Source organism: Echiichthys vipera (assembly GCF_963691815.1).
Source record: "Echiichthys vipera genome assembly, chromosome: 11".
Lineage (NCBI taxonomy): Eukaryota > Metazoa > Chordata > Actinopteri > Perciformes > Trachinidae > Echiichthys > Echiichthys vipera.
The window spans coordinates 15,035,422-15,062,352 of NC_139836.1; the positions used below are offsets into that span (position 1 = coordinate 15,035,422).

Genomic DNA, 26,931 nt, shown 5'->3' on the forward strand with positions numbered 1-26,931 from the left:
ACAAGGCACTGTACATATGAGATGAGTTGAGCTTTCATTTCCGTTAACTTGTATTAAAGCGCACTGGTCAAATATTTAAAAAATGATTATAGTTTCACTAAATATGTCAGCATAGTTTGTTTCTTTTTGAAAGGCACAGTTTTTTTTTTTAATCTTGTGCATCCACCTGCTAATTAGGTTTCCCATCTGGGATAATAAAGTGACTGAACTGCTGTTACATTATTGCTCATTCTTGTTTTCCCTTGCCATCAGGAACCATGCAGTTTTCTAGCAGCAGAAGAAAGAAGTTGAACTCCAACTCTGCAACGGAGCTCTATCAGCATCCTCTGCAGTTTTATGGGCAGCCTCCACTTGAAAACATATCTCTCTCTGAGTTTGAGGCATTTGCTGTGGACAGACTGAAATGTAAAACCTGCTTCTTACGCCATTCTAATGATATTTACCCTATGACATTTGTTGTAAGCAGTGTTTTCTCTGTTGTGAAATGCATTTGAAATGTGTTTAATGACATTTACATTGGCTTCTATTGCCACTGCAGTGTTGAAGACCATTGAGAACTTGGGAGTGAGCTATGTGAAAGTGTCAGAGCAGTACGCAAGGAAACTGGAGTCTGAGTCTAAAGCCCTGAACTTTCTTTACAGACCCGATGCTGTGAGTATGTTTAGCACGATTCACATCAGAGTTTTAAAGGTGCTCTACTCAAAATACAAAAAAAAGTGAGCTGGGATTGCCACCACACGGCTCACAGCCATGTACATGTGCGGTTGGACCGTCTATCATAACAGACAACAGAGAAACTCAGATTACAACATACAGAGGGAGAGTGACTTCATTCTCTGCTTAGGACACCATTACTCCAATATATCGTTGCATGGAAAATAGTTGGCTGCTATATTAATTTTCTGAATATCGAGTACACTGCCTTTAAATCAGTGCCAAATTTACTACTTGTCACGAGTCACTGTGTATTGAACACATTCCATAAAGCTGTATTACAAAGTGAATCCTCCATGACCTTTTACCAGGTGTTGGCTTTCACAGGAGGCGTGGTCCCTCGCAGTCTTGCACTGTACTGACCCATCATATGTAGGTAGTTGGTGCTACACGCTGTACTCCATTGTGCTTGTGGTCACCATAAATTGCACTCTGTTAACAGTTTATTGGGTATACCTAGTAAACTTGAACTGTATATATATGGTTCAGCCAGTGGCTGGCACTGTGTATATGTTTGATCTGCAGCATCAAAAATCAACATCAAACATCAAAACACAAAAGGAGCGACCACAGAGACAGAAGATGTGCACATAAAGTTGGCTGCTTACTTTCCAAAATAAAGCTGAATTACTGTCGCTTGAATTAATTGAAGATGGCATAAAGGTATTGTAATCATGATTGTAGTAAAAAGTATGTACTGCATTCTTATTTATACATACACAAGTCTCAAAACTCAATTTAACAAACTGTCATTTTGAGTATACCTCACAAATGTTTATTCCCAACACAAGTTATGAGTAATACAAATACTGTACATCATTTAACCCATTAAGGATGAGAGAAAATCTGGACCAAGTGAATTTGAGAAACGAAGAAAGGACCATATCTCCCACTTCATTCTCAGACTTGCCTACTGCCAAACGTAAGTCTCTAATGTTTTTGTTGTCAAAAAAAAAAAAATCTAAAGATGCATTGCAACTGAATTAATGTTTATTTCCAATGGCATCTTAAAGGGAGGATCTGAGACGGTGGTTTATTCAACAGGAGGTTGATCTTTTCCGCTACCGCTTCAATGACCTGTCTGCAAAACAAAAGCTTGAATTTCTTCACAGAAATAATCTGCAATATGACACAGTAGGTTTTTCTTTGTTTAGAGGAGCCATACTCAAAATATTGAAAAAAAGTGGGCTATGAATATGTATTGGTCAACGCACCATCAAAGTAGAGAGCAGGTTCTATAGCAGCAAAAATGCTATCTATTTATGTTACAAATGACAAATACTGTAATACCTGTCTCCTCTGACTTTTTGGGGTCCTGTAAGAATTGTAGAATAATACATAAATATGTGTGATAAAGAGGTTGAAACAGAAACCCATGTATTGGTGGAAATTAGGAAAGGAAACCCATGAAAATGGGTGGGGAAAGTAACATTTGTGCACATTTGTATTTTTCACTAGATGGAGCTGTTTGATCACTGCAACATGACCTATGTTAAGGGGTTCCTTGAATGGTGGTTAAAAAGTTGAAATGTTTTCTTGCACTTTAGTATATTGGTAAAAGAGTTTTTTTGTAAAATTATATTTGACCTATTTTTATCAGTCAGTATGTCTAATAAAGTGTCTTTAGTTTCTCTTTAAGGTAAATAATTAAAGGAAAAAATGGGGGAAATATATTTAATAATTCATCAAGTATCATCATAGCAAGGACAAAAACGGTGCATTCATCCGATGAATGATGTTTGGTTTCCATGAACTTCAGCCTTTAATGTATTAACACTGACACAGTTCTGCATCATGTGCAGCTTTTCACTGAAATTCATCATTCTCATCCATAACTTTTCAGATAAGTGTGGAGGAGAAGAAGGCTCTGCAGGATAAACTTGTCAACTCCAGTTACACTGTTAGTGGAATCACTGTGGAGGACCAGGACTTCTACAAAGTAAGTTACTCATCTCTCTCTTTCCATTGAGACCACTAAGAACGCTATGTCCATAAAACACATTTCTGTATACAATATTATTCTACAATCTCACATAGTGAAGGAAGAAGCAAGCCATCGAGGCATAGTGACGTTGACACAATGTTTTCTATTTAAATGCCAGAACTTGGATAAAGAAATTACAGTTTATACACTGATATCCAAACAGATAACCAAATCATGTTATTTAGTATAAAATAAAAAATAACACCGTCCACACTAATTATTTTCAAAGTGACTCTTCCATTTACTATCAAAAGCTCCACCGTTTCTCCAATATTAGGCTACTTGGGCAATTGTATGCTCAATCTGACAAAGTGTCCAGAATCATGGAACAACAAATATTCTGCACTTTGGATTTCCATATTCAAAGGGCTCTCCACCATTTTTACACACAAATACAACGTTACATATCGAGAGATAGTACTTAGCCTGTGTGAACTTTGGATGAACTTTTCAGTACCATTAGGAAAATGAAAAAGATCCAGTGTGTTTTGATCTTGACTTTTACCAGGGACATAAACTATCTCCGTCCCTGCTCCTTCAATTTTGACCTTTCCTTTTTAAAAAAAAAAAAAAAAAATCTGTCTTTTGTGAGTTCCCCAACTTAATGGAGGTGCTATGCTAAATCCCTGGAGTAGTTATTTTAAGGTCATTCCAAGCCATTAGATTAGATGATCACTTGGATAATGATCCCTCTGTCTACATAATTCGGGTTCCATTCAGAGGTGTCTTTTAAGATATCCTTTTGGCAACAAATTAAGTATTGTAAATCCACAGATTTGGTTTTTGGACTTCTGCATTTTGTTCACTTGGACTAATTACCACACAAGCTATCTCATTAGTTTCACCCATACTGAGCAATCCTAACCTGCCCACGGTACCAGTCAAGTCCACGCGGCATCTTGAGTTTCTTGCCTTACTTCTAATGAAATATTTGGACATCATTTTTGTTTGATCACTACAAAAAATCTCTTTAATCAGTAGAAATGTTCAGCACGGGGGGAAAATGTCTGATTAACAACTCACCATCAAAATCTTTCACAGTTGAATGGATTTAAGTCTACAGTTGTCTGTTCACAAAATGAAAAGGGAAATGGGAAAATGTCATGGCCTGCTATTTGACATCAAATGTACATTCTAGGCTTGGTGCTGACAGCATCACTAGAATAAGTGTAAATCCTCATATCACAGCCAGAGTTACGTAGGGCAAAGGGTTGGCCTCAGTATAACACAGAAAAGAAGATCTGCATAATTGAGACTGAAATCAGCATTTGTCTGACATTTTTGCATGAGAAATAACTTTTGATGATTAACAGATTATCAAAATAGTTGGTGATTGTATTTCTATCAAGTTAGTTTTCCTTTTATTTGTCGTCTTTCGGTCGAAAGCTGCCTCAAAACATCATGTTGGTTGTTTATGGGACAATAACATCTCATTTAATGTGCAATAATAACTATACTGAGTATTGTACTATATACAAATATGTAGTTTACCACAGCTGTAAGGTGCTGGAAAAGCATGAAAATGCATCTTGAAATGCTTAAAAAGTGCTTGAATTTGACTTTGGAAAAGGTGTAGGAACCCTGACCATATTTTGAATGGATACATTATTTAACATATTTTTTGTTTTATTTCAAAGGTTCCATTTCAAGATGCCCTGGATCTAGTGCGAACAAGGAAGGTGTACCTCAAAGCAGGTTACGTGTACATCCCTCACCAGGACATTGTCACCATTGTTCTTAATGATTTCCGCACAAGGCTGTCTAAAGCTCTTGCAGTAAGTGTTTGCAGCTCTTCACTGTTTTAGAAAGAATGAATAATGGATGTTATGTAATACAAAGAAGCTCAAAGAGAAATGAGGATTTGTATTTGAGAGCAAAACGACAACTTCAGGCGTACTAATCTGCATTTTGACTCACTCCAACACAGCTTCACTTTGCATTATATTGTGTTTCTGCAATGTCCACACCCTGTTTATGTAGATTATGTAAATATATTTTGTGTATACAATAAGCTTGGTTCCATAAGGCACATTTTAAAATTGGTTGTTCCCTTCCATGCCTGAGGGAAAACTGGAGAAACACAGGGTTCAAATGAGGGAAATATGTATGTACATGTGACAGAAAATGTCTGCAGGGAAGACTGGGAAGTGCTAGTATGAAAGTGCTCATTATCCCTGCGGGCATGATATTTTTTTAAACACCGCATCGGCCATCTCGTGCATTGCATTGAATGCCCTGAGGGACATGGAACATGGCATTTCGGGGTCCAGAGGCATTCTTTTTAATACGTGAGGAGACAACCATGGTTTAGTAAATATTGTGGTTAGGGGCCCTGACTTTGAAACGGGCACAAACGTGCTCAACACCCATAGGTGCTGCACTGGTTTATGAATAGACTTTTTCTATTAATGAGGTGGAATAAATCTACAAAATAGGTGACTCACAGACCCAGAGAAGAAATGTATCAAATATGCCAATATAAAGACCGGTAAACGGTCCTGACTGTTCTGATTGGAATCTAAACCTTTTTAATCTACAGATCTTTTGTGTTAAATTTGTGTTTTTTTGAGCCAACCGTTTGTGTGCTGTTTGCCAAGCTGTGCCTGAATGAAAGGCATTATATTTTTTGTGATGATAGTGATAAAGAGAGGATACATTTTCTTTAAACTGATCCATGTTGTTTAAAAACTACAAACCCCAGTTCCAATGATGTTGGGACGTAGTGTAAAACGTTAATAAAACAGAATACAATGATTTGGGTTGTTTTTTTGCAAATATTCACTAGTTTGAATTTGATGTCTTCAACACGCGGAAACTATGTAATGGTAACAGACGGTGTTTCTAATGTCATGCATTACATTACAATACATTTCATTTAGCTGATGCTTTTAGCCAAAGCGACTTCCATTCACACCCATGCACAGGGAGCAATTTGGGGGTTCAGTGTCTTGCCCGAGGACACTTCGACATGTGGACCAGAGGAGCCGCCCTTGGCATTATTCTCTAGTTCCCTTTTCCCAACTAAAGAGCACTCAGTCAAAAGAGACACCAGCTGTTATGTCTTTCCAAAGCAGCTGTTCAAGTCTACTTTAGAACTGTCATTTCATTGCTTTGTTCATAGAAAATGATTTGGCAGTTTGAACAAAGGTCCATTTTTGTTCGTTGGGTTTGGGTGTAGTCACTTTCAGTGAGTTTCCAGGTAATACGGCCCGGGCTCTGTATGGCCAGTGATCTAAAATGCCTATTGCTACTCATCTAACACTTACTACTGGCAACCTAGAATATGCTTAATTAACAGAATAACACGTAGTTCTGAGAGTAGTTTTCATGTAGTGTAGCTTACTATTCTCAGAATGCATGTGACGTATCTTGGTCACCAAACCATGACCTGCTGCTCTGATTATGTGCTTTCAATTTCTCCAAAGCAGTAAACCTTTTATTGTGTGTAAGTTGGGTAAAGAATTGCAGTAGGACTCTGCTCTGAAAATAACACTGGCTGTAGAAGCCTCCCAGTGTCCAAATCCTGATCAAATAGATTGTGTGTTGTTCTGGGTATAGTACAGCAAGTTATTGCCTCTGTACTAATTTTGGCATAGTGGGCAACATGCACTTGATTTGCTGCAACACATCATGGGACAGGCAGGACCATCTTTTCAAAGAGCAACTTCATCCAATTCTGCCATTCTCCCATTTCCTGGTAATTATCCGGACCACTAACTGTTGGAATGGAATAATGCTCCAAAACAATTTTTCTTGTAACTATGCCATTGTGACTGTTTCTGTGTTACTATAATGGTTATTCTCCTCGACTGGGGATGACAAGGGGACATCGCAGAAAATGTCTCATTAAAAAGGCATGAAATTGAAAGCTGCTTCTCCACATGACTCCAGTTATTGGTTGAATGTTAATTTTAACAGAACATAACAGAAATATAGTATATTAAGCTGTTTTTTGTGTCTGTGTAAGGCAGTCCTTGAAATGGTTGTAGTGATGGACCGATTGGAGTGATGTTCATAAAGCAATTAGAACAAGTGAAACGTTTTGTTTGGGAGGGATGTGCATGAAGTCAGACATCTCGCTGAACTCAGACAGACAGGATGTGAAAACCAAATGTCAGGTGTAGAAGGGGGATGTAAGGAAACACTTGACAGTTCTTTCATATGCTACATATATTTCAGGATGGTGTCACAATGTGTGATGTATGATCTTTTGCTCAAGTCAGAAAATCATAGCCACCATGCTGACAGTTTGCTCTTTGACACTACCGTCAAACATTCAGTAACATGAAGTGCTTAAAGTTTAGGTACTCTTTCTGTAGATGAACTCCAATGCAGGTTTATTAAACCTCCTTATGTTACTTTTCCGTTGCCTTGTATTCAAATCACTGTTCTGTGTTATACTTGATCTTTGCACATAACCTGAAATCTTAGGCATTTCTAGGTCTATGACCAACACTATTAACCATTACTCATGTGATGTCCTTCACATCTGCAGTTGACAGCTCGCTCGCTACCAGCAGTGCATTCGGATGAACGCCTCCAACCGCTCCTTAATCACCTAAGGTGAGTAGCAGTAGGTTAAATAACTTCACTGCCCCTTTGCCAGGACTCCATTGAAAAAGGAATTTAGCTTGATAGATCTTTTGCACCAAATATTATCGGGAGCTTGTGGCTGGTCTGAGTAAACCTAATCTCCCTGTGGACAAGTCCAGATGTTGTGGTAACTTGTGGTGCCTACCTATGTGTGCAGCATAATCTATTCCTATTGTTCTTGAAGTAATAATGACTATATGACATGTGCATTGTTTCTCCAACTATTTCTCATTCACTGTACTGTATCTCTGTATTAGTTGATGAGAGGTGAGGTCATGTTTTCCCTCGCTAGTTGTTTTTAGAATAGATTGCTTAATTGATTTATAATAGGCTTAATTTTTGTGCAGAGGTGCATTTTCATGGTGAAGGTAATATAATGAACAGAGCCCCAATATGCACCCTGTATAAACCAAATTCCATATGGATTGGATACCTACTTTATGCTGTACTGTGCAACAGACTGTGATCTGCATTAAAAGTGGCTTAATAGCAGCAGCCTTCATTTAAGCTTCAATCGCAAAGATGAACAGCTCAGATCACAGTGAATATAGGGGTGGAAGAAGTCATGTTGCCTGATTGTTGATAGGGATTAGTGGGCAGGTTGTTGAGATTAGTGGGCAGCCCACTAATCTCCAAGGTAGGGGGAACACAATGTGATGTAAAGCACTGCCATACAGGAGTCAATGGGTTGCCAAAGTCATCAGCTTAAAAATCTTCTGACAACAGCACAGCAGTTTCTTTTCTTTGTGGCAGGAGGTTGGAAGGGGTATATTACATTTACTTTTTTATATGATTGTGTCCAGCCTTTATTGTCAGGTGTTATTTTCTATCAAAAAGCCCTTATTGAGTAAACAAATGTAATCAGATTTGGTGGGAGCCTTGACTGCCTCTAAAATGGTATTAACATTTGTCACAGTCCTCCTGATATTGCTTAAAATATGTTTCTTATTTTAGTCATGCCTATGTGGGACAGGATTACAGCATCCAGAAGAATGTTGGGAAAATCTCCTTGGAACAAATTGATTCAGTAAGTTGTATTGACTATCTATTCTTGAAATGTCAAGTTCACACTGCCATTTTGCCTGGAAATGTGTGGTATAATGGTGGAGACATGAGGTTTGTATAGTAATTCTGTTTTCCCAGAGCTAGCAATGAATAGAAAGTGTATTCAGTGCCACCTAAGCTTTAATCAATCAGTTCACATTATGTAACACGCCCCATAGAAAAGGAAGATATAGATTAGATTATGAAATGGATGTTAACAGGAGCAGATAAATTACTGTAATTGTTGTCTGCCTTCAGCTTTCAGGGAAGTCGTTCCCGCTCTGTATGAGGCAGCTCCACCAGTCGCTCAGAGATAACCACCATCTCCGCCATGGTGGTCGCATGCAGTACGGCCTCTTCCTCAAAGGTATCGGCCTCTCTCTGGAGCAAGCACTGCAATTCTGGAGGTCAGAGTTCATAAGAGGCAAAGTGGATGCAGACAAGGTAATGCTGATAACATGAATTCTGTGATATTTTTTTAAAACTTTAAGTTGTTATAAATCCATTTGGATTTTAAACAAACGAGTGAGTGAATACAGTTACTGTTGACCACTTATTTATAGGGATGGATAAAAATACAATTTGATTGAGACTATTCAACCATTCTCCAAAGATACTCCCCAAACGGATATAGAAGAGAGCAACGCTAAGTCACGTAAAAGGCAGCGCCCCCTCGCCGGTGAAAACAAAAGAGAAGGCCTCAGTGTTCTATAGGTGCTAATACGAAAAACAGAAGTGAGTTTATAAAAATAAATTTGATCACATTTGAGGAAATGCATTACAGTCTATGGGAAATGCAAGTAATATTTCCATATTTATTAATAGAATGATGTCAGAAAGATGACAGAATATCAAAAAGATGGCAGTGAGTGTGTGTAAGAGAGAAAGTCAGTACATTTCCACCCTCATTTAACCTTAGGTGGACAAAGCTTCGTCTGTTTGTTTTGTTTCGTATAGCCTACTAAAATGACTGTATATTAACGACAGAGAAAGGGATCGAGTCCTGAATTACCTGGTGATTCAGTGAGGTAGGGACATAAACATGGGTGTGTCACCTCAGGCCACTGAGTGGACTCGTTTACCCAATTCTCCTCCGGTAAACTGGACAAACATTCTCCAACTTTGGTTTTTGAACATATAACACCGATCATCGCTCGGCAACAACGTAATATAGCCATCTGCCTGACTAACGTTAGCAATTGAAGGAGGTTTCCAGGCAAGTTAACGTAACATAGGCGAAATCGGGACAGGTTACGTGGCGTTTACTGGCGGCGTTTTTATTTACCGCCAGTCAATGCCGGTAGTTTGTTTTTACCGGAATGGGAGCGCAGCCTCATGTGTTGCTCTCTTATATCGACATTCATGTTTAGCATATAGCCCATCTAACAGCATTGTGGCAAATGCTATACTCTGCTTGTGTGCAGAGGATGTGAGCGGAGTGAAGTGGTGAGAATTTACGCTTATGCAATTTAGGGCTGCCCCCAAATAGTGGACCAAGCACTGGTTGACCAAAAACTCATTAGAAGACCAAAATTTTATTGGTCAATTGGTCGCAGGAAAAAAAAACATTTGGATCTTGTCAAAATTAAGTGAAAATCTATGTGACCGAAGGCTGGAGGGCTTTTAATTTGAAGGGCCAGATACAGGAAGTCGTGACACTCACTGTCAGTGTTTTTTGTTTTTTTAACAGGCAGCTCCCTTGACTGTACATTGGGGTTAGACAGTTAATTAATAGCCAATCATGTTGGCAAAGGCGTCTAAAATATGGGATCACTTTGAAAAGAACAAGGATAATCCCCTAGAAGGAAGAAAAACTTCTCACTCGTCCACGACCCACCACCTTAAAACATGTAATCAACGTTCGCTTAGATAAATGACGACCAGTTGTCGACCAAGGGAATCCTTGGTCGGGGGCATCCCTAATGCAATTACATAGTGATATTGGTGGATGCCACTGCTTTTAGATACAATTAAAGGTAAAATATGTAGTATTGTCCCATGTATGGACTAGTACAATCATCACTCTCATTCATCACATATGACCCACTAAAAGTGTGTTTGTGTGTCTGTATCTGCAGAAACCCTGCCCTCTGCCTGGACTTTCATTTTCTTATTGTTTTGGTCTGTGTGGTATGTTTCTGGGTGTTAGCAGAGGCGGGTGTTAGCAAAGAGCCTTTGAGCCTCATGCAGCAAAGAGCTTTTAAGCCTTTGACCCCCAACCCGCGCTTTGTCACGCCCCTCCCCTCAGCGTTGCATTCTTAAACCCAGGGCATAAGGCAGCGTGTCTGTTTTACCATAACACACGCTTATACGGAGACAGGATGAGGCCCTGTATTCATTCAATCTGACAAAAATGGTTGTGCAGAGGTGTGTGTTTATGTTGTTTATTTATTTTTTGAACATAACCGCTGTGAAAGAACTCCCATGACCTGTTGCATTTGCTACATCCCGCCAGCAGCAGGCGCCTATAGGGCATCTAAGTCCCGACTACTTTAGTACGGCTTACGTAAGACCCAATGGGACCTCAGTTCCCAAAATATTGACCTTGGTGTTTGTTGAAATGGATTCTTTTTTTTTTTTTTTTTCTGGTTCCAGTCATTATCTGTCCTGAATTACACATATCATGTTTGCGGAGTTAAAAGATATTTTTTCATGTTACGAGGTTGAGAGGTCAAGAGTTTATTGTAAGATTGTTCAGTGAGAGGCTCTGGAAAAAGTTTAATTAGGAAGACGCCCATCTGACATCACGTCATCACGCTTTCTCTCCACTTCTGCTGCTGAGTGCTGCTGCTGCGTCTACTGCCAAGATGGAGATCAAGATGCCAGTGTGTTTTGTGCCAGAATGCCCACATTCCAACAAGAACAGGTGTTCAGTCTTTTGATTCCCATCTGACCGTAAGACTAGGAATCGCTGGATAAAACTGATCAGCGGGACTTGCCAGCCCAATAGTAGTACAGTTCTGTGCACAGTAAAGTTCTATTACAAACCGCAGCTACTGCCAGCAGTATTGAAGAAATCCCACTGTCCATAGTCTAGCCTGTGAACCTGCAAGCTCATTGTGGCTCTGCGTCAACTCTTCAGACAAAGAAGAAGTTATATTTATTTATAATATTTATTTTCTAGGGTTAAAAATACATACCGATTTTCCTTTATGTCCTTTATACTTTTGCAAGTATGGGTGTGAAGTGGCCATTAACCTTCAAGTGGTATTAAAAAGGTCAGAAGAAGTCTTAAATTTAACTTGAAGAACCCTAGGAGTATAGGACAGCGGTCTTGATGTCTGAATGCCTCTCCAAAGTGCTATTCAACACTTAAATGGGTGGTGCGGTTTCATTCGTGATGAAGTGACCCCATCGAGGCTGTATTGATTTAAAAGAACGGTCATTGGTATTATTTTCACACAGTACTGCGTTGACACTAATGAAGACTTAAGTGGTTGTGTGTTCCGTTGTTGTCTCTCGATGAGATAAACCATTCGGACTCATCCAATAAGAAAATGCCTGGATAAGGTCAGATTTCTGAACTATGTACTCAAGCTAAGCTGTCATGAAAATAATAGCGTATTCAATATATAATTCCTCTGATTGTATCAAATTGCTTTGTTGCGGATTTATTGTCAAATCACACAGTATTTTAAGGTTTGAAAGCGTTAAAACATATTCTAAGATCTTGTTCTTCACTCGTACCATTTCTTTCTTTCTTTTCTCTTTTTATTAGCAGCATCACTTGCTTGACATGACTAATGAGCTGTGCACTATACTAAAAAAATCACATCATGATAACTTTAAAGGTATATTCATCTGATTTTTAGTTGAAAAAAGGGACTTGATCAGTGTCCTCTCAATGGCCAGCAGAGCTAGGCTGCTTAAACGTGTGAAGTGTGACCGCCTGTAAGTGTGAGTGATCGTGACAGGGGGGAAGCTCCACAGCTTCCGCTGCTCGTTGGGGAAAGAAACTGCAGAGTGAGAAAACAGTCGCCAAACACAACGCTAGTCGTTTTTAACAAGGACAAAGTCTCCGGATCAGTTCAGAACAACAGAATGAAAAAGTTGGAAAACATTCCAGTGGATGTTTATTCTTCAAGATCGCTGATTCGCTCATTTAGCTGTAAATCAAAAAAGGATTCCGCCGACAGCTCATCCAATAATCATGCAGAAGCTGAGCGTCCGGGCCAGCCCAGAGTCCCATAGACCCCCAGAGACGATGAGTGTCGGATTGGCGGGACAAAGCCCAGCATTTATCCAATGACCGTCTAGTTTTGCTGCAGTGGAACTACCCGCTCTACGCTTCCCCACTGAAGTCAGTAGAAGCTGAGCATCCGACTCTGTAAATAGCTGTGGGGATGAATGAGGAGGAGGTTGCGCCGGTTATCTGTGATAAGTAGCTGATTCTGAACGAGAGATGAAGCCTTTCTGGCGCGTAGTCAATGAAATGTACATTTTTCACCACTTTTTTTTTTTGTTGTTTTTTTTTGGCGACATTTTAGGGGAAGCTGAGCTTCCCTTGCAGCCTTAGAGCAATCGCCGCTGATGTACACACATACTACATCGACTGGCATGGCCCCAGCTGGAAGTACTTGACATATTAATGTCATAACATGATCTGATTGCACTGTGACACAATGAGAAACTTCATTTCAGTAATGGGAGCTCAAAAGTAAAAGCTAACGGTCTATCTAAATGTCCAACTGACCCCCGCTGATAATTTTGGGTGCTATTCAAAACATGCAGTATTAACAGGGTGCAAGGTGAGTGCCAGGAAATAATTTAATTGTGAGTTAAATTCATCCACTGTTGCAATTTGGCACAGTAGTGCGGGTGGTGGGCCTTGTTCCCTGGGCCATGTCGTCTTTAGATAGCCTAATGATTTGTAGTACATCACAAGGCTGGCATGGCATTCTAGGTAGCCTGCCCTCTTTTCAGTCCGGGGACATGTGTTGCATCAGCCAGGCATGTTGTGGGGAGTTCTTGAGCCTCTGTTTCCTGCTGGCGCCACACTTTCAGTCCTAATGAGAAGACACATCAAAGAGTTCTGACCAGACTCTGATGCAAAAAGATACGCGTTCCTTCATGTTTTCAATTTTTTGAAAATCCAACATGCTGTCACTTGTAAGGTTTTTCACATCTCTTTGCTCAGTGCAAAATAACAAGTTTGTAGAAAGAGGGTAAAAAAGTACGCTAATATACAGTTGGTACAAGGCAAATTTTTATTTTTTTTTAAATACAGAAATGTATATAGCACTAATGTGGTTGACATTGAGGTTAAAGCATTAAACCATGTCTCAAATCCTCTGTAAAAATGGTGTTAATAGTAGCTAATTTTAGCGCGTCTAATTTCTAACATTATATTAACAGGCACAGAACTGCAGTATAGATCATTAAGAGAAATCAAACAATAAAAGACACAAAAAGCTACAATTAAACCTTTTAATGAAATAAAAAGAATGTAGCTAAATTACAAATATCTCCCAAAAGCAAAAACATCAAAGTCAAGGTCACAAGTGAATTGAATCAATAAACTTTAAAGTGCCAGATGTTTGGGAACCTTCATCTGTCTAGTTTGTTCTGAACCAAAACAACCATCATAATTTTTGATGGGAGCATTCTGCACAATCTTCACATTGAACTTATTTTCGTATGTATAGAGCACATGTGCAACCAGCCTCTAATTGCATCTAGTTTTTCACAATTTGCGTAGACTCATTTCTTTGAAATGTTTTTTTCATTAAACATAAAATCTTCCAACTGTCACTGTTCAATGCGAACCTTGTATTTAAGACTAGGGTAAATAGTGGTGGGGGAAAGGTTGCATCCCTAATCTGAGATGAAAAGTAAGCCAATATCACCAATAATTTTAGCTCTTTGAAGTAGTTTCGCACCATAGCAAAATATGTTAGACACCAGGAGATTTTTGTTTGCGTTGTTTACTCTGCACTAACAATTAGTTCAACCATCTAAAGATTCCCCAACTTTTGTGAAGTTTTGTCACTGACACCTGTTAAAGCACATTTTTAGACACATACAGCAGTGTACGTCTATCCTGCCTTCACTCTCTCCTGTCCTAGTATTTGTACACTGGATTCATGTTATAGCCCTCTTTGGTGCCCCATAGTTTCCGAGGTGACTTGTTTCTCATGTGCAATCTACCAGAGTAAGTGTGATTGGCTGTGCACAAAGCCCAGCTCTTGTTCCACAGCAGAGGCAGCAGAATGGTGCTGACCACATCGCAGCTCTCACAATGATGTATGTGTTAAGTCAGGGACTGCACTTTGTGGCATGCTGCACAAAACCTGCTCATTAGTATGCGACAGGCACAGAGGAAAAAGATGGGAGGCAGCGATGCTGAGAGGAAGGCCTGGAGGAAGAGAGGCAATGCAATATTAGACTCGAGGGAGAGAAAAAATGGATGAAATCAACTTGAGCTATCCATTTTTATTGCCAGAGAAGTTAACCTATTCATTTGGAAGACTTTTGCACATTTTGGCCTGTTGTATTGCCTTCGGGGGCAGGACTGCTTTTGGACTGCTTGTTTTACTAATTTCCACCGACACCATTTTTCACATAGTTTTGGTTTGCTCTGGAGCTTTTTCCAACAATGGAGGATTTTCGTTAGATGACACTATCAGCTTCTGCTAAAGTTTGGTTACACAGGGTATGTAAACCATATACTAATGTGTTTTCGGTAGATTTAAGTAGCCCTTACCTTCTTCTTTACTTAATGTCCATATATAAAAACATATCATGATTATTCACTTAATTTTTTTCTTGCGGAGATGCAGGCAAGGATATTTTGTGTTCATCAATTTGTTTTCCTTTTTAGAAAGTTCCTAAAGTACAAGACAATAACATTAACTACATAGTAGTGTCATGAATTAGACTTGGAATTAGATGACATTAAGCTATTTATATGGGTAAGATGAACAGTGCAGCTTTCAGGGTTTGCTGCTGGCCTGTCGCAGTGTTTTAGAGACTTTGCAATTTGTCTCCATTTGCTTTTGCTTTTACTTTTAAACTATACTTGTGCATTGTGTGTGAATTACCTTTTTAAAAAGCCATCCTTTTTTTTCTGCAACACCAAGCTTCTTTACTTGTGCACACTTTCAGTATTTTAGTCCCTCACCTTTTTTATTGTTTTTTTTTAGGTTTTGAAAAAAAGCCTGTAGTGCAGATTAAAATTGGAAGTATTTTAATGGTATTACACATAAGAGGAACTGGAGCTGCAGGCACATCAGTCACTATGGACTGAGCCTAAGAAGCCATGCCAAGTTTACACACACACACACACACACACACACACACACACACACACACACACACACACACGTAATCCCTTTTGATTTTGTCCCATTTCTCTGTCTCAATCGCTGCAGGTTTTTGTGAATGTGTCCTCGAGTGTGGGGGGATGTTACAGAGAGATGTAGCCCCATGAGCCAAGATATGCACAAGAAGAGCTGTGGCTCTGCTCCTTTAATGCAGCTTTTGTTCTTGTGTTTATACTCTCTACTCTGATTTTCTGAATTCCCTCAATTTGGAGGTCAGTTGTGTTGGTATATCCAGGATAATCTGAAGTGTGGGTTGAAGTGCAGGAACAGTTGGTGATTAAAAGGAAAAAATCATTATTCTTAGGGGACGTGCATTCAGTGTGAGTAAAATGGGGCAAATTGTGAACAAAACACATTTGTATTGTACAACATCTGTTGCCAAGGGGAATCTGAATGCTGTTTTTCGAGGACATATCAAATGTTTTTAGAAAACCCAGCATTAGAAAGAGTTGGTTTATAATCTGTTCGGTGGAGTTATATCTTTACTCACCGTTTTTTAGCAAAAGTTTAATATCATACTTTCAATGTCTTAGTCTTTACTGTTTTGGACCACATGGGATCATTTTATGTCCCAATTATTTCACATAATACATATTAAACACACTTTAGTGCCAGTGGAGTTGGTAGGGGGGTCTTAAATCAGGAAACGGCGTCTTGAATCCTTCAAAGCTCTACATAATTAATATTTGATTTGTAGTACTTCAAGAAGATTTAATGGATTTGTGAATTGCAGCTGCAGCTTGTCACATTAGCAAGTTCAGGGGTTTTATTGCAACATTGTGTTATGATCAGAGCAGGCATGGTGATTGTTCTGCCACTATTGAAGCACACTGTATATTTTTACTGTTTAGTTTTTAGAGGCAGGGTCCCTGTAAATAATTTTAATGAGTGCACATGAGCTCTGTACACGTAAAAGGAGTTAACTGTATAGAACGATCCCCATCAAAAAGTATGACAGGGTTTTTTGGCTCAGAACAAACAGACAGAAGATGGTGTGAAGGTTTGCAGTTTTTTAAAGTTTATTGCCTTTTGGGTGATCATAAAGCTTTTTCCAGCAGTGACATGAGGGGCTCACATAATTTGAATGAATTCAAGTCCAGTAGTTCCCAAACAAATGGTGGTTCTCACCCTCAAATGGGTCTAAAATCAAATCTGAGGGGTCATGAGAATGCAGAGGAAAGAAGAGAAAAATTCTGAAATCTGTTTCCATAGTCTTTGCTTTTTTGAGAAATATCTAAAAATTCGACCTATTTAGGCTTCGTACAGGTAACTTAATGAGTTCATCAGAGAAGCTTGGATGGGATGTATCTCTTTGGTAAAGCTGCTTACAACTCAGATGTCTGAAATGAAGCGAAGGCCGTTAACATTACTGTGCTTTTTTTGTAACTAGAAACTATAGTTTTCAAATATATATATATATATATATATTTTTCAAATATTATAATATATATATATAATTAATAGTATAAAATGGAGATATTCAAATAAATGACATCAAAATAGAACAGTACTTGAGTCTACATATTGTATTGGGAGTTCCTGCATGTAATATTTTTAAATATTATTCAAAACATGCTCTTCATATTGTAGCAGTAAGTAAGTACAGAACAAGGGGCAAAAGCAACAACCTGGAAAGATGGCCATTCTACAATATCCATAATCCAGCTTCCTCAGGTGTGACGACACCTCCACAGCAGGTTCTCTCTAATAGCTCTATATTTCATTGAGGAAAACACCCTGTCAAAACTGACATGATGTATGACAATGTCTTTTTTCACCCCCAAACTTGTCCCTCTCACACTCTCATCCTCACCTAATGCCTTCTCTTTCTCTCTGTAGTTTGATAAAGCATATGCCTACAGCATCCGCCACATGTTTGGCAAAGAAGGCAAGCGAACCGACTACACCCCCTACAGTTGCATGAAGGTGATTTTATCAAACCCACCCAGCCAAGGCGACCATCATGGTGAGTTGATGGCAGTTGGATGAAGCCATTACACAAGTGGCAAGCAACTCATTTGACATTATCAGGCTTTTTAGTTTAAGTACAAGTAATGTTCTATGTTATATGTTTTTTTCTATATCAATGTATTATAATTAATTTCCATTGTATGGTTGTAGGATGTCCTTTCCGTCACAGTGACCCAGAACTGCTGAAGCAGAAGCTTCAGTTTTACAAGGTGTCTCCAAGTGGGATCAGTCAGGTGGGTGCCTTCCTGTCTACAATAGGCCTCTCAAAAACCAGAGAAGCCCTCCAGCCACCATTCTCTGCCTTTAACTGGAGACAATCCGCCTCAAACTCATGACATTTATTTTGTCAATGGGTTTATAAGTTGTGTGTAAAATAAAACTTCATTCAGAAACTGGCAAATGGTGCCACTCACGAGGTCCTCGGTCTTAATGTTTAATTTACAGGGTATACAGTGTAGATAATATACCGGAATTTTTTCTTTAAGTGAAACTTTGATCCCCTGGTGGCGCTGCATGAAAAATCAGGATCAGATTAGGATTTATCCATGAATGTGTGGACAACATTTCATGGCAATCCACAAAGATGCATTAAAATGATGATACTGTTTTCACAGCATGATTTGATGTCTTCCCACAGTAGTGATTTATTTCTGAAAGACCTGAAATGTATGATGATGGTTTGAGCGGTAATAGTATGATTAAGTGTCTTGGATGTTTGACATATTGTTTCTCTAATCCCCTTAAAACCTTCCAGTCCAGAGTAAAGCTCACTAATTGGAAGTGAAGTACTAACATCGCATTAGTGGGATATATTTATACTATGCATGAGAGAAGGAATAATTACAGCAGGTGTGTCAGTACAGGCCTGCCAAGGGGTCCAGTCCAGCTTACCAGATGATTTTGCAAAGGCTAAAAATTGCAGAATTTAAAGTAAATAAGTGGAAATCAAGTAATTAAAAAATGCACTGATATTTCCTATTTGTCACCTGGGGATCACATTGTTATTAAGAGTAACAGGCCCTATGTTGGATACGTGATTAAAGATAACAGATGCTTGCGTACGGACTACGTGACACAACACTGTCAAGCTTAGGCTGCTGTTCATGCGGGAGCTGCCAGTGGAAAATGCCTTTGTCAAAAAGGAGAACAGTTGACACAGTGTGGGCTTTTCTTAGAAGGAATGGACCAGTTCCCAGACGTAAATGCCATTCCAGTGTACTCTGTGTATTCACAACACCTTTCAGTGTTTAGTTATTAATATTATGTATTAGAGCTATCATGGCGAAAAATACAAAAACTTCCAAGGATAACCGATAACGGAGAAGATTAACAAAATTGTTTGCGGGTTGAAGGAAACTTCCGTCTGTTTTTAGCCGTAGCCGAGGGATTAGTGACGTAGTTGTGGAAGCTAGCTACCTTATTGCTAATGAAATAGCATCAGCATCAAAGCCATAATCTGAGGGGGAATTTGTGAAGACATGCTGCAGAAATCCTGTGACCCACAAGCATTTGAAAACATTAGCCTGATGAGATAGAATTGGGCTGTATGTGGCCCATGAGCTAAAATGAGTTTAACCTCCCTGAAATACAGCCACAGCACGGATACTGTTTACCCTTTTTTATAACCAGTGTTTTATGTGCATTTTAACAAATGTTCCTGGTATTCTATGAAACAAAAATAGTTAAATCTGCATTATCCGGCAGAAACTAAAAACACCACCTCACCAATCTAATACCAGCTTCAGTGTAGAGCATGCTTGTTGCAGTATCACTGGAGGCAGCGCTTTTGTTGACATGACCCTTAGCAAAATGCTCTCTGGTAAGCCATTATGGATTTTTTTTAAGTTATACTGGCAGGGCTTTTATTGTGAAAGGTGAGAAGGATGTAGTGAAGCCGTGATGCATTGTTGTTGACAGTGGGGAAGGCGAAATACAGTAGTTTGCCGTCTTTGGTCAGTCTACTTAACCTCTGTGTTATTATTTTTTTGACACTGCTAAAGTCCGCAGAATCCTCGAGGGCATAGACAAGCAAAAGGCAGCCGGACCTGATAAGATAACAACCGGGGTGTCTGCTTGGGGGATGTGTCGACCAGCTGGCCCTGGTTCTGACAGAATGACTACCGCCCCGTAGCACTCGCACCAATAATGAAGTGCTTTGAGAGGCTTATTAAGCAGCACATGGTCTCTAAACTCCCCTCCAGCTTTTACCCGTTCCAGTTTGCCTATCGCCCAAACCGCTCCACAGAGGATGCTATCTCCTCTGCAGTCCACCTGAGCCTACGACACCTGGAGGTGAAGACACCCACGTGCGAATGCCGTTCGTTGACTTCAGCTCAGCATTCGACACGGTGATCCCCCGGCATCTGGTGAGCAAACTGGAACTCCTAGGATTCAGTACCTCCGTGTGCAACTGGATTTCCTTTCTGAAAGATCAGAGTCTGTGCCGCTGGGGAACAACACCTCCTCAGAAATCACACCCGGCACCGGCTCCCCTCAGGGCTGTGTCCTGAGGCCGCTGCTCTTCACATTGATGACACACGACTGTGTCCCCAGGTCCACTTTTAATCACATCATCAAATACGACAACGACAACGACCGGGCATACAGAGGATTTGGAGCAGCTGGTAAACTGGTGCAGCAGGAACAAACCTTCTCCTAAATGTGGACAAAACCAAGAAGATGGTCATCGTCTTTAGAAAGAAAAACAGCCCAGTCACACTCCGCTATGCATTAACAACTCAGCAGTGGAGCAGGTGAAAGGCATCAGGTTCTTGGGAGTGCAGAGGACAGATACCTTAACTTGGACTTGGAAACACCACATCTCTGGTAAAAGGAGCACAGCAGCGTTTGTACTTCCGCAGGATGAGAAGATCACATCTCCATCCTCACCACTTTCTATAGGAGCACCACTGAATCAGTCATGACCAGCTGCATCTCTATGTGGTGCGGCAGCTGTACAGCTGCAGACTGGAAGTGCCTTCAGAGAGTGGTGAGCCCAGTGGAAAAAATCATTGGGACTTCTCCTCCTTCCGTAATGGACATTGGATTCAAACGCATTCTGACAAAGGCGAAAGGGCATCATCAGAGATCCAACACACCCACAACGTGGACTGTTCACACTGCTGAACTCTGGGAGGAGGTAACGCAGCACGAAGAGCAGGACAACCAGGCTCTGCAACAGCTTCATCCCCCAGGCCATAAGACTATTGAACTCACAATCAAACCAATGCTACAACTTTCTTATACATTGCCACTTTTAAAACCTTCCTACATTTTGCAGAACTTTTTTTAACATGCACATGAAGCACTTTTATGGACACACTCAGCACTTTTATTGACTTTTTACAGATTGTCTGTTTAGGAATGTTGATATTCTTGCTGCACTTGAGTCAATGCAATGAAATTTCATTCAAAATTATCTATTTCTTACCTTCATAAGTAGAGGCACATCTCTGCTGTCCAAATGGCAACAACATCTGATTTGGTGAATTAAACCTATATGTCTACAGTGCTATTTGTACAAGTGTTCTTTTGTCACACAGCCCAGTCTGCTCTCATCCTCTGTTTGCAGAGCTTCAGAAAACTAGACATTAAGAAAAAGGAAATCCCAGAATTGAGACATACCAGAAGGTGCATTCGTTGCCAACAGTTATTCTACACAGAGGTGACTCAGGGCATGAATATTTAAATTAGCCCAAATAAGCCTGTGATCTGTTTTCATAACATTTGCAAAGATCTCTTGAAGGATGTATTCATTGCCGTCATTATGATTCATGTGCAATGCTTCTGTAGGCAGGTAACTGAAAGCCAATTAAAACAATTTTTGAATACATGGCTACAAAAACACACAATGTTGACAATACATACAGTAAATGTACTCTGTCCGTATCTAAGGTATAACAGTTTAACAACATAAGAAAATAGTCCCATTAAAACCCTAATCTCTTCCCCTTTTTTTGTTTGCAGATCGTGGAGCTGGTTAAAGGGATGCACTATCAGCTGGCGTGCCAGAAGTACTTTGAGCTGACACACAATGTAAGTGCAGATTTAACTTGAATCAGGGAGTAACTTGGGCTATGTGTCAGACGCAGGGGTTTGGTCCTTCCGTCTCATGCATGAAGGCTCAGGAGAGACTGTCATCACCTCCATCATTAGCTGGATGTCATAGCCACTTAATTTTTATAGGTTTATTATAGCTTTTAGATCTATTTGTCCCCTGTGGATACTTATTCAATTTAATCAGTTTTAGTTTGGATGCTTGAGTCATCATCCCTTTCAGTCACACTCAAGGTCTTCATGTTAGAGAAAAAAGCAGGGATTGACAAAAAAAACATATTTGCCTATTACTGTAAATGCTTGACATTCCCCTGAGTTGGGCACGCACTTTCAATGTTTGACAGGTTCATAAAAATTCAAGGTTGGACTGCCTCAATTGATAATGTCCCTCCATAAACTAAAGCAATATAACACACGGATACACTCACCATCCCATCACGTAAACGACTGGGATAGTTTTGAAAATGTCAGGTGCAAGTGCATGTTACAACTCATTTTCATAAAGATCCACTGCAAATATTTTAAATTACCGAATACACTATAATATATAAGTCTTTGGAACACAGCATCATGTAGACCTCTGTGTTTTGATCAAGCATTATGCTATTTTTCTGGGAAGAAATAAAAACCCCACATAATTGCCCCTGAAAGTGTGTCAAAACATTTATTTTCAAAAAATGATTTTCTTCATTCTAGAGGTTCAACAGCACAGTGAAACAGCTCCTCACCAACCTTGATTTGGCACATGTAAGACACTGATACTGTTGTGTACAAATCTATCATGGTAATTTTAAAACATTGGCTCACATTTTGTGGTTTTGAAAACATCCATCACACTTACCTAATTGTTTAAATACGATGGGAAAGGTCACAGAAAGAGCTCATAATTGATTCATAGGTTTTAACTCCTCATGAGTGATTTTGACATTTTATTTCCTGAAAGGGCATTTCATTTTTTCACTGAATTAGCTCACTAATTTGGCCGTGAAACCCTGCTGTCCTCATCATTGTTAATAAATTAGTGAAGTAACAAACCATTCCACATCTGAAGCAGATGTTACATGGCCTTTTTTATAAAAGGTGACATAACATAGAATCAATCTACCAGCATGCTAACAAACTGCCACTTCTGTGAAAAATAAGACTTCTATTTTCTCTCACCCTTCCTTTCTTGTGTTCTTTATTTCATTGAGCAGATTGAGGAGGCCAGTTTCTCGCTCAATCACCCCAACCAGTACTTTATAGAGAGCCAGAAAGTTTTTGGCGGAGGCAAGGATATAAAGCGTGAGGTGGACACTCCACAGAGGTCACAGGAAAATTCAGCCACCAAAGTATCCAGCGCACCTCGAGAGGCAGTAATAAACAGCTCCCAGGATTTGGCTGAGATGACGGAAGACCTGGACTCGTTCTTTCAAGATGCCTGATTTTACACGTAGTGTTTTCCTATGAGGACTGGGGGTTTGTTGTGGTTTGGAGTTGAATCTTTAAAAGTCACTGTACATGAAATGTTATGTATTAAAGTTGCATATCAAACATTTTTCACAACTTTGAGTTAAACTTGACTGAACATTATTCAAACTCAGACCAAGCAGAGTTTTCCATTACCAAGCAGCATCATTACTTTAGCTGGTTAAGCTGACTGTTAAAAGTAATCGCTCATTTTTTACTTTCTTTGCACTCTGAACTCAGATAGCTTATTATACCCGGTCTCAGTGCAGTGTTTTGCAGGGGCTTGGTTGTGGGGGTAATGACTAGAACCTTTCCTGGCTGTCTCGGAAACAATGTCATTGTATTTGCTGGCAGGAGTATGGATGAATAAACAATTTCCATAGTTGTATATTGCCTCATTGTGGACAATGCAGTTTACTCAAAACATTCGTGTTCAGGAGACATTTGCTTTGTCTCTCAAACTTCTGTCTGCAATAATTTAGTGAAAGACAATAGCTGTCTAAAAGTCAGGAACATTTCACACTAATGTGGCAACACCAGCTGCTCCTCTAATCTTTGGTACAGTTGTGAGCTCTTATCTCTACTCTTAACATATGCATTTTATAAGATTACTAACTTTAGATCCAATTAGAGGCAGTGAGCAGGCAGCCCTGAATCACATGAATACAAATGTGTTTTCCAGGAGGCCTATGGAAATATCGAATGTATGAATGAAAACCTTTTTCTGTAATTTAATGATTGTGAATTTTAAATCAGATTTTATCACCCCAAGGGTTTCAAATGTTTTGATTTTTTAACACATTTGCTCTGCAGGCTTTTTTGTTTGAAGACTTTTTGACGCTCACACCACAGTTCATCACTGTCTCAGACTTGGAACGTCAGAGGACAGACTCGGCCTGCATCAGAGCTGCACATAGCTGGAATTAAATTAGGTCTTAAAATCCAGGCATGGTGCTTGACACAGAGAGGATTTATCCAGTATAATAAGGCAACTGAATAACAGTGTGCAGCCGGGATGCTGTCAGCAAGACACCCTTGATGTTTAATATGGTTGAGCATGACTACGTTTGACAAAGCTGGTACTTTCTTAGACTGTGGGCAGGCAGTTGACTACGACAGCGTTTATCTCCTCCGAATGGATTTACAATCATTAGTCATGAACTTGGGTTCTTGCATCATGCGAGTTGTTCTCTTTTTGTGCTCATTACATGGACGAGAGATGTTCTGGATGGTGCATCATCCAAAAGGGCAAGAAATGTTTCCTACACCTGCAGTATTTGTTCCATGAGCCTCGTGTGGAAGCTGACATGCAGGGATGCGCCGTGGGAGTGAAGCTTCCTGGATGTGTTTTAATCTGGACTGCACACATAAGTTAATTTGCATTGCATCCATAAATGAGTAATGTCCAATGTAAAACACACAGCAAATCTTCAGGTATGTTAGGGGAATGTTACAGAATAAATTGATCAACTGTCTTGGGATGTGAAAGTGCATCAAAACAAATCAAAAGGTTGAATACTCAACATTTACTCCATTATGCATTTCTATTCCCATCATGCTGTTTCTCGTTTCCTCTTTCTAATATAATTTCACCCAGGGGACCAAATGTGAAGCAGTTGGATTTGTTGTTCAATATGCCTCACCAGAAGCAACTCCGGTTAATTTGGGGATTTGTGCACTTTTTGTTTTCTGTTTATTTTTAAGAATGAGATAACATCGCATAACACATACTCGTGCATCTCGCCCTCAAGCTTTATAAAAATGAGCACAATTTATTTGACAACTCGTTTTTTCATTTCAGAGCTCATAAAATGTGCAGTCATGATGCAGTATCAGCTTTTCAGTGGGAGGAAGAGCAGATTATTATGGGGCTTGTCAATTTAGCTGCACTGCAGTCACAAACTTTATCCTCTGCCACACATTTAGGAAATATATATTTTCCCAAGTAATAAAAAGTTTTGAGCAGTTCTGAAGCAAATCCTGATGGAGGTTAAGTCTGTAATAGCACCTTGAGTTAAGCTGGAGTGTGAAGCAAATTGCTTAAAGGCTTGGAGTTGTACTTGTTGCTTAATTTTTTGTGGAAGAAATAAAATTGGGTCTAGTCTTCCACAGGCATCAATGTGAATTGGCAGTAGGCATTTGATATTTGAAACGGTTATCATTACATACCTGGGAGAGGGTCTTAAAAAAATAGACACTCAAAAGTGTTTCAGACAGAGTAAATACAGGTATATTCAGACAGCCAGTATGAGAAAAGTAAAGTGTTTTAACATTATAGCATGTAAACAGGTAAAACCCCAAACACATGACACACGAACCTGACATTGAGCATAATATGGCATCTTTAAAAATTTCTTCCCAGCATTTTGAGGAAAATGAAAACCGTCAAACCTTGAACAACTCTGCGAAAACAAACATTTTTGTTTTTAAAGATAATGGCAAGGGTGTGACATTTTGCTCCTTTGTCCCCCAGTTTCACCCAGATGTCATCCATGAGTATGTTGCCCTCTTCAAAAAGGTCCCAATGGGATGTATTAAACAGTACTTGGATGTTGACTTTGCTGGCAAAGAAAGCAGGATAAATATTTTAACATTGTTCTGCTGGAAAATAACAATAAAATGTTGGCCATGTCACACCAGTCGACAAATCAGGAAAGCATTTCTCACTTAAGAAATTCAATTTCCTCTGAGCACCATGACCCACTATAAACGGACATTTGTTAAAGTCAGATTACTTTGCAAAGGTGAAGATGAGAGAAGTACGACTGTATTGTGACAGGCTGCAAGGCTGATAATGGGAAAAGTATTAAAAGCCTTGCTTACCATTTATATTTTATTTCCCCTTTTTGTGATGGCATCCAGCTAAAGCAACATGATGGCATTTTATTGTCATGAATTATAATCCATTAATTAAAGCATGCTGATGCGTTGAGATAGTGAACACAAGAACTTAGTTTGGTGCTGAGCTCTTTCTTTCTTTAAATAATTATTATCTGACTAATATTACAATAATTCTTGATTGAATGCGTGACTTGATGGTGTACAAAATGAACCATGTAAAAAGTCATGCAGTACCTTCTCTTCACCTTCTTGTCCCTTGCCATCTTAACTGATGGTTGGATTTTATACCCAGCATAAAAGAAAACAGAAGGCAGAATTTCCTTTAACTTGACTTGCCTGCTTTTGGGATGCAGAAGGAAACCAATTGATGAAACGATTTATTTGTTCTTGCCGGGAGGCAACATTGATGTTGCCTTTGGCTTGAAGTATGTAAAGGGGACCTGTTGGCATCATGCCATTGGTCTAAATCTGGAGATCCATGACTCGAGCGCCCATTACTGTCTGTTGATGACGCTCTTTGGTATTGATCGTAATTTGAATTAACATCAGATGGAAGCATCAGTTACACTTCAATCAGCATTTTGTCTAATTCAGGTGAAACCTAGCTGTAATGATGCAGCGTAATGTTAGTCTCTTAAAAAAACACAACTATCCGTGTTGTCAAACAATCAATTTATTAAGTCCTCTCTCCAAACCTAAAATTAGCCAGGAGATGTGACAACCCTGTTTGATTATAAAAATTGAAGGCAAACTTCCTGCAGCTGTATGTAGACTCATCATTTTCCCCCGGGTGTTGTCTCATTAACCTGACTGATGTGAGAGCCTGCTCATATGATTAACTTTGCTCACAAACTCTTCAGTCTTTCTAAGCTTCACCTGCAGCCATGCTGTCACTTTCTGTTACACTTTATGTACAACAAAACCTGTGAAAGAGGAGAATTACTTGCTAAAAAAATC

At 39.5% G+C, this 26,931-nt stretch overlaps 1 protein-coding gene across 1 annotated transcript; it reads left to right on the forward strand.

Annotated features, from left to right (window-relative positions):
* Positions 1-257: 257 nt before the first annotated feature.
* prim2 (DNA primase subunit 2) lies at positions 258-23,433 on the forward strand (the record flags this gene model as incomplete). Its single annotated transcript, XM_083922613.1, has 13 exons — positions 258-405; positions 539-651; positions 1,548-1,636; positions 1,728-1,848; positions 2,558-2,653; positions 4,336-4,473; positions 7,194-7,261; positions 8,246-8,318; positions 8,594-8,779; positions 17,497-17,623; positions 17,779-17,861; positions 21,595-21,663; positions 22,881-23,433. 13 exons carry the CDS (start codon positions 258-260, stop codon positions 23,106-23,108), a joined length of 1,539 nt encoding a protein of 512 aa, XP_083778739.1. The 3' UTR covers positions 23,109-23,433.
* Positions 23,434-26,931: the final 3,498 nt, after the last annotated feature.